This window comes from Helianthus annuus, chromosome 9 (assembly GCF_002127325.2).
Source record: "Helianthus annuus cultivar XRQ/B chromosome 9, HanXRQr2.0-SUNRISE, whole genome shotgun sequence".
NCBI classification, from domain to species: Eukaryota; Viridiplantae; Streptophyta; class Magnoliopsida; order Asterales; family Asteraceae; genus Helianthus; species Helianthus annuus.
In genome coordinates, this window is record NC_035441.2 from 3,084,978 (window position 1) to 3,093,212 (window position 8,235).

Sequence of the window (8,235 nt, forward strand, 5' to 3'; positions counted from 1 at the left end):
GCTATAACTCAGCGTATACAGTGAGTTTTTTCGTCGTTTCAACTCTCAAATTCAAGTCCCAGACTCCTCTATTTATACCCGAATTTTGACACCGTCGCGTAGCGCGAGGGGTACCCCCATGGGCGTCGCGCTACGCGAGGGGTCACCCTACTTCATAGGGTAGCCCTTCGTGCATGTAGGCTGGATGAGTCGACCGTTTCCTAAAATTCAATTTTGACAGATAGTTATGAGGATAATCGTAACTAGGGTTTTGCCCCCCCTGAGTTTTAGGGGCCCTGATCCTGATTCTGATTGTTCTGGAAATTTTAGGGTTAGTGCAGAATTACTTGGGTTTCTCAATTAGGGTTTTCTTAATAGCTAATTACCATCCTAATTATGGATTTTAGTGACAGTTGTTACAATAGGAGCCCGCCACATAGGATCGCTAGCCCGCCCTACGCCCGGCTTCAAACCCCCGCCGCCCCTTGGGCCACGCCCCAACCCAAGCCCCCGGGGTGATGACTTGGGCGTTTTCAGCCAACCCAAGCCCCATACCCATAGTCTAAGTAGGATAACGGAAATAACCGTTTATACATAGTTCTAACTAGACATGGTGTGAGCTACTTAAAATTGTTACGCAAGGAGGGTGAATAACTCGAACAGAAGACTGTTTGTGAATCGGTGGAATGGGGTGAAAAAATATCCATAACTCAACAAAATAATCATATTCTAAAAAGTTTTAATAGTTTATTTATCCTTTATATTGGTGTTTAATATTTATGTTAACAGAATTTAATATTTCTTCAATTATGTCTCTAGTTAATATATTGGTTAATTTGACTTAAGTTAATGTGTAGGCTAGTAGACTAGCGTATAAATAAAGACTTATTTGTAAAGTTTAGAATAACTTTTGATGTTATAAGAACCTTTTTCTTATATTCATTTTATCTAAATGTTTGCTAAATAATATCTACTAGCATTTTTATCGCTTTTGTTCCGTGTCACCGGTCTATTGAAACTTAACTGTCATTATCATCGTAGCGATACAAATTTGTATCTTAGGTTCATTGATTTATGTTTTTGGATAAAGTTTTATTAAATTACTTGTTTTACATTATTTATTATTTAACAAATTAAAAATGTAAATTTGTTACGTATACAACAACAACAACAACAATAATAGTAATATTATAAATAACACAAAAGTTTTCGTGTTTTAAGTTGTGTTCAAGCTATTGAAGTATCAAAGTCTCTCGTTCAATATAGAATCAAAGTTTCTCGTTCAATAAGTATCAAGTTTCTTGTTTACCCAAGTATCAAAGTTTCTCGTTTAATAAGTATCGAGCATAACAAGTGTCAAGTTTCAAAATATCACAAGAGTCTAGTATCGCAAGAGTCAAGATTCATACTGTTCATGTATAAAGTATCACAAAGCATCTCATCGGATAAAAGTTTCACATAGAGAAAGTTTCACATAGTCTAACATGATTCAAATTAAGCATCACAAGGACGAGACTTGGCAAAAGATAAAATTTTCGAAACGCAGGGCGTTACATTTAAGCTGTTAGTCTGTTAATTGTTGTTAACATCAGAACCATGTTGCCCGTATCTGTGTATGGCGTATCGTATTGAATTGACTTTTGAGTATTGTCCTATATTGGTAGATCGTGGTAATCTGCAAATAACGATGGAAATTGTATATTAATCATACTAGACAGTTGCTATGAAGAGTTTATCCAGCAATTTGCTATGAAGAATGCAAGGAGGACTGCACAAATCATTGGTTAACTATTAACTTATTAGTTATTACGGTATGTAACTCATTAGAATACTATGATTTTATAATTATCATAATTGTATTCTTTATCGAATACTACAATTTTTGTCATTTTTGTAATTATATTGTTGAGGGGGCAGGTTGTAATATACGAAATGCTGAGGGGGCACCGAATAACAATGGCGTGCGTTTCAGACATCAATCCATCCATCATGTTAAAGAGATCTCTGTTTCATCATCATCATCAAGGAAGGAAGGAAGGAAGGATTTAATCTAATCTAGGGTTTACGTTCTCCACCTCTTCTTCTTCATCATCATCATCATCATCAAGGCAAGTCTTTCAACTTTCACTTTCCTACTCTCCAAACTCTATTTCTTAATCCATTCCATTCAACCACAATCAATCTACTTTTCTTCTTCAATTACCACTTTTATCCTCTCTAATTTCAACTTTTAATTACGTTTCTTGAATCCAACTCTCTGTTATTTCCGTTTTGAGATTCCAATTTCTGTTTAGGGTTGTCAGGATGTCCAGAAACGTGCTCAACAAGAAAACTGGTGACACTTCTACAAATAGCAATGACTTATTATTAAACGATATTAACATCCTCAGTAAAGCCTTGTATCATCATCATCATGATCATAAACCAAACCCTAGAACCAGATCAAAACTGCCTCAAACAAACTCAAACTCCAAAGATGACCGACGATTTCTCAAAGACAACAAGTCATCACTTTGGGGCTGGAACACATTCAAATCCTTTAACCATATCCGTAACAAGCGATTCAACTGCTGTTTTTCACTTCAAGTTCATTCAATCGAACAACTTCCTCCGAGTTTCGAGAATCTCGCACTCTGCGTCAAGTGGAAGAGGCGAGACGGTGAGTTCACCACTCGACCCGCCAAGGTTTCGCAAGGTGTAGCTCAGTTTGAGGAGCTGCTTTTGACCAACACTTGCTCCGTTTACGGTAGCAGGAGTGGGCCCCATCACTCTGCTAAGTATGAAGCCAAACACTTTTTACTCTACGCCTCGTTGGTTGTTGACCCGGAGCTTGACTTAGGGAAACACAGGGTTGACCTTACTAGATTGCTCCCGCTTACGTTGGAGGAGTTAGAGAGCGAAAAAAGCTCCGGAAAGTGGACTACTAGTTATAGGTTGTCGGGAAAGGCGAAAGGTGCGAGTATGAATGTTAGTTTTGGGTATTCGGTAGTCGGGAGTGGTGACGGTGTGGTCAAATCTCCTGTAAAGACGTCTGGTCAAAGTCAAAGTCAAATTAAGCGAGGTGAAAGTCTTCCTGCTAATTCTCGGTCTGTAGAAAATGTAAGGGATCTTCATGAGATTTTGCCAGTGTCGAAGTCGGGACTTTCTGAATCAGTTAGTGTGTTGTATAAGAAACTCGAAGAAGAAGAGGAAAAGTCAATCATCTCTGTTGACTATGAAACACAACAACCCAAACCCTCAAATCAAGATTTAAACTCTACCGATCATGATGATAGTAATATAATCAGAACGTTTTCTGTCATGGAGCAGGGAATCGAGTATCCCACAAACGAAAATGTAAAACAAGAAAAAAAAGCGTTTGATGGTTCAGAAAGTTCAACCTTTGAGCGGGATCTGGACGTTGATTCTTTGCCGGTCAAAGAATTCGAAAGTCAAAACGAAGAATTTGGTGACAAAGAATTACTGTTGCAAGAATTGGAGTTGGCGTTGAATAATGCGGTGGACTTGAAAGAAGAATCGGATTCACAAGAAGAAAACGAAAATATAAACAAATCAGGTTTCCGATATGAAGAAAAGGTTAAAGTCGGTTATAACGAGAAAGGGAAATCACTCGAGTTGGATTACGCTACCGAGGCTGTTGCAGAAGATTTCTTAGACATTCTTGGGATAGACCACAGTCCCGTTAGTTTGACTTCTGAAAGCGAGCCAAACTCTCCACGTGAGCGGTTGCTACGACAATTCGAGAAGGATTCCATGGCTAACGGTTCTTCTTTATTCAACTTCGATATCGATGATGATGATGGTGATGTTGACGTTGATATATTGACACCAACACCTGAAGAACCACTGAACAAAACAAAAGCATCGGTCTTGGAGGACATGGAGACCGAGGCTTTGATGCGTGAGTGGGGTCTTAACAAGAATGTTTTTCAGGGTTCACCATCAAGTACTACGCCAAGCGGGTCGAGTGGTCCAGTTGACCCGTCTCTTCCTCCACTTGGAGAAGGGCTAGGCTCGTTTGTCCAGACTGGTAATGGAGGGTTCTTACGGTCCATGAACCCCGAGATTTTCAAGAACGCTAAAAGTGGCGGGAACTTGATTATGCAGGTTTCTAGTCCGGTTGTTGTGCCTGCAGAAATGGGTTCTGGAATAATGGATGTATTACAGTGTTTGGCTTCGGTTGGTATCGAAAAGCTTTCGATGCAAGCGAATAAACTCATGCCGTTAGAAGATATATCCGGAAAAACCATGCAACAAATCGTTTGGGAATCCACTCCGTCTTTGGAGGCACCACACGGGTATGTAATTATGTATATTTCCAATGTTTTGAAAACTGGGCCGGCTGGTCGGACTGGGAATCGGGGACCTGAACGGTCCGGTTCACCCTATCGGGCCGCTTTTGAGTCAAACCGGCGGTCGGACATCTTTTAGGGGTTGAATTGGATTTTTGTTAAAAAGTTTCAGTTTTAGCGTATTCATTATTTTTATAATATTTATGGCATCATCCTGTTCGATTGGCCCCGACCAGTGAACTAGTAAGAAGACTGGTTTGACGTCCGGTCGGGTCCTTAAAACATTATATATTTCTTGCACCAGTTAACTGTGTTTATGATTTACACATGCTTGTCATAAACCGTTTGTTTTGCATGTTTTGCAGGCAACATTCATTGCATGAGGAGCCAGTGGTTGAACACGTTTCAACGAGTCACGGGTCGAAACGATATGAAGCGGATGGGGCAGATCAAGAGTATGTTTCACTTGAGGATCTTGCTCCGTTGGCGATGAACAAGATCGAAGCTTTATCAATCGAGGGTTTAAGAATACAGTCTGGCATGTCGGATAAGGAGGCACCGTCTAATATAAGCCCACAATCTATTGGTGAAATCTCGGCTCTTGAGGGCAAAAGAGTAAATTTTGATGGGTCTTTGGGTTTGGAAGGAACTGGAGGCTTGCAGTTGTTGGATGTTAAAAACAACCGTGACGGTAACAGTAACGGTAACAGTGATGATATTGATGGAATAATGGGTTTATCTGTTACGCTTGATGAATGGATGAGATTGGATTCTGGCGAAATTGACGATGGGGATGAAATCAGTGAAAGAACTTCGAGAATTCTCGCTGCTCATCATGCTAGCGATTTAATGCGCGCAAGAAGAGGTAAAGGTTCACGGAAAGGCGGTCTTTTAGGGAATAATTTTACTGTGGCGTTAATGGTTCAGCTTCGTGACCCGTTAAGAAACTTCGAGCCTGTTGGTACTCCAATGCTCGCTCTTGTTCAAGTCGAACGCGTTTTCATTCCACCAAAACCAAAAATCTACACCTCTGTTTATTCGTTATATAACAAACCCGAAGAAGATGAGGTCGATGAAGTAAAAGTCGAAGAAAAAAAAGTTTCCGTTGAAGAAAAGAAAGCTCGTGTTGAAGTTGAAGAAAGTGAGTTGGTTCCCAAGTTCAAGATCACGGAGGTACATGTTGCGGGTGTGAAAACCGAACCCGAACGCGCGCCAAATAAGAAGGGGATATGGGGTTCAAACGCGAAGCAGCAACAGTCGGGGTCGCGATGGTTGGTTGCAAATGGAATGGGGAAGAAGAACACAAAACATCCGCTAATGAAATCGAAAGTTGACGGTAAATCTAGTGGTAGTTTGTGGAGTATATCATCAAAGGGGAAGGGGAAGGGGAAAGGGAAGGTGGAGCCACCTGTAAGGAACCCGAATGTTATTATCCCGAATGAAACGGTTAAGTTACTTAGCGGTACAGGTTTTATATGAAATGGCGATAAAGATTGAAAACTCTAGATAGCATTGTTCAATACTTCAATGGGTTGTGTTAGTTGGACATTAATAGGATGGTCTTTTAAAAAATGTTTGTTCGTTAACGAGTGGTTTGTTACTTCCAACCAATGTTTAAAACCAAATCCGACCCGACCCAGCTGGTTGAAACTGTAAAGAGTGGAAAACTGGGAATAAGTGGTTGAATGGTTGGTATACAAATAAGTGATTTGGAGTCTAATTATAGGGAGTGGTGTGATTATGTGATTTTTCTTTTGTAAATTATTTACTTTTTGTTTGGTAATTTATAGATGATTTTCGTATGTTTGTGGTTTAAACTTAAATTGTGATTTTTATTTTCTTTAATAATTGGTTGACATATTTTTTTGTTGTAATTTCTTCCTTGGTAGTAGTTTGTGTATGCATTCACCCTCTTACATAACGATATAGGTGTCGATGCAACCGCCTCAGGTATTACTACGCATCGCCTTCCCTTATGCGTTTGAGGAGGCGTCATTTTGAAACCAAGTCAGGTGGTGGTAATTTTGAAACCAAGTCAGGTGGTGGTAATGGCAGCAGAGGTCGCAGTGGTAATGTGGCAACCAGGGGAGGAGCTTAGAGGAGGCCGGACCGGGCCTCGGCCCGTGCTGTTTTTTCGCCCAGTAGTGTTAAATTTCAGGTTTTCGAGAATTTTTTTAAATGTGTATTGGTTCGGTCCAGGCTGATTTTATCTTCAAAAAACATCGGCCCATGCTGAGTTTTAGGTCAAGATCCGCCACTGGTGGCAACGGGGATGTGGAGACCGTGAAGCAATCGTTGTAGCAGCAGCGACTGGGGGAGTAGCGGCGACGACGACCAGTAGCTGGTGGCGACAGCAATGATGATGGGTGGTTCTCGCTCACTTGAACACAATTTAAGTTAGCAAGTTTTATAATAGTGATTCAAGACGACCCATTTGGACCCGTTGATACACCCAAATAGTTTTACCCAAATCCCAAACCGATATAATCTCGAAGGTACATTAAAGAGAAGAGTTAATTACTGTTTTCGTCCCTGTGGTTTGTCAAAAATCACTATTTCAGTCCATTAGTTTAAAAATTGCGATTTCAGTCCCTGTGGTTTCACTTTCGTAACTATTTCGGTCCACCTTGTAACCATTTCAGTCCCTGTACTTAACAGAATAATGGAACCTTGTAACCATTTCAGTCCATGTACTTAACAGAATAATGGACTGAAATGGTTACAAAAGTGAAACCACAAGGACTGAAATCACAATTTACATAAGGAGTTTGATTAAAGCGAAAAGAGCAAGTCTTTCTTTCTTTCTGCAAGGGAAAACTCTACATCAAGGTCCAAACAAACGAAAACTCGAAGAATCTTTCTAGTAAAAACATGATACCAAAAAAAGTAACCAAGATTCAAGGTCGTGGCCTTTTGGCGGTACAAGCAGGACATTTATAGTGTTTGATATGTTGGGCTTTCGCAGGCGTAATCTTTACACATGCTCCATGAAACCATCTTTCGCACATGTCACAGCATATCCAAAATTCATCGGAAGCATAGTTTTCCCCACACAACGTATCGCCATGCTCTTCATCGTCATGAATTTCACCATGGGTTGATTTGGATTTGTTGTTGCTATGGTTTGTTACAGATGACCTTTCCTTGGTCTGTCTCCTGGCGTTTCCACTCACAACCTCGAAGATTGTCGGGAGTTCATTTATCATATTAAAAAGACGTTTCCTGCATCATAACATAATAATCTAGCGATACGAATGAATTGCCTAAAACCAAGAAAAGAAGAATGGAAGCTAAAATAAAATAACCTACCTGTCTGCTTTATCGAAACGGAATCTGGCACCGAAATAAAAAGCGACAGAAAGTAGCCATGCGTCACTGTGGACGGCAACGAGAGACAACCAATCGTTTTCTTGCATTCCGTCATCAACCTAAGTAACCACCTCCCAAACAATTCCCCTTTACTTCTTCTTCTTCTATCAACTTTTTTTTTAATTTAATAAAACCACACAACCCCAGAAACATACGCTCATTGTCCAATGAAATCAAGTGCCCCCACCCCAATGTGAGGGATTCGACCAACGGTTGCATAAATTGAAACTCGTCGTTAAAAAGTTTTTGGAGTTACTTTAAGTATTTATCAACTAATTATAATTTATAAATCAGGTACTAGTTATAAAATATTTATTAACCAATTTATCCTTTTTTCTGTTAAAAAAAAAAAAATATTTATTAACCAAAGGTTTTTTTAAATAAATAAATATCTTTACAGAAAGGATGAATCTTTGGAACACATCTTTATTACATGTTACACTTCCATCATTGTGTGGCAAATGTTATCAAACCGAAGTTTCATCCTAAGTATCTTAGCGTGTCGTGTGGATGATTTTTTCCGGTATTCATCACTCTACTCAATGTTCTATTATTAAGAAAAAAAGGTGATTCATTCCATCATTATCCTGGCTTG

General features: G+C 39.7%; 2 protein-coding genes across 4 annotated transcripts; one reads left to right on the forward strand and one right to left on the reverse strand.

Moving 5' to 3' along the window:
- Positions 1 to 1,954: 1,954 nt before the first annotated feature.
- On the forward strand, positions 1,955 to 6,073 carry LOC110877029 (protein PLASTID MOVEMENT IMPAIRED 1-RELATED 1). Of its 3 annotated transcripts, none has more exons than XM_022125186.2 (3): positions 1,955 to 2,087; positions 2,283 to 4,277; positions 4,637 to 6,073. In XM_022125186.2, exons 2-3 carry the CDS (start codon positions 2,284 to 2,286, stop codon positions 5,748 to 5,750), a joined length of 3,108 nt encoding a protein of 1,035 aa, XP_021980878.1. In that variant the 5' UTR covers positions 1,955 to 2,087; position 2,283; the 3' UTR covers positions 5,751 to 6,073. The 3 variants fall into 3 exon arrangements, with proteins under 3 accessions (XP_021980878.1, XP_021980876.1, XP_021980877.1); XM_022125185.2 differs by having other exon boundaries at positions 1,979 to 2,087; positions 2,274 to 4,277; XM_022125184.2 differs by having other exon boundaries at positions 1,977 to 4,277.
- Positions 6,074 to 7,038: 965 nt separating this feature from the next.
- On the reverse strand, positions 7,039 to 7,817 carry LOC110874039 (PHD finger protein ALFIN-LIKE 5). The gene is made up of 2 exons (XM_022122987.2): positions 7,581 to 7,817; positions 7,039 to 7,493 (listed from the first exon to the last, which is right to left on the reverse strand). Exons 1-2 carry the CDS (start codon positions 7,685 to 7,687, stop codon positions 7,169 to 7,171), a joined length of 432 nt encoding a protein of 143 aa, XP_021978679.1. The 5' UTR covers positions 7,688 to 7,817; the 3' UTR covers positions 7,039 to 7,168.
- Positions 7,818 to 8,235: the final 418 nt, after the last annotated feature.

Bases quoted from the DNA above. Each gene is read 5' to 3' on its own strand.
- LOC110877029 (XM_022125186.2), top strand. From the start codon at position 2,284: ATGTCCAGAAACGTGCTCAACAAGAAAACTGGTGACACTTCTACAAAT. The intron at 4,278-4,636 runs GTATGTAATTAT...CATGTTTTGCAG, and splicing joins TCTTTGGAGGCACCACACGG to GCAACATTCATTGCATGAGG.
- LOC110874039 (XM_022122987.2), bottom strand. From the start codon at position 7,687: ATGCAAGAAAACGATTGGTTGTCTCTCGTTGCCGTCCACAGTGACGCA. The intron at 7,494-7,580 runs GTAGGTTATTTT...GTTATGATGCAG, and splicing joins CGTTTCGATAAAGCAGACAG to GAAACGTCTTTTTAATATGA.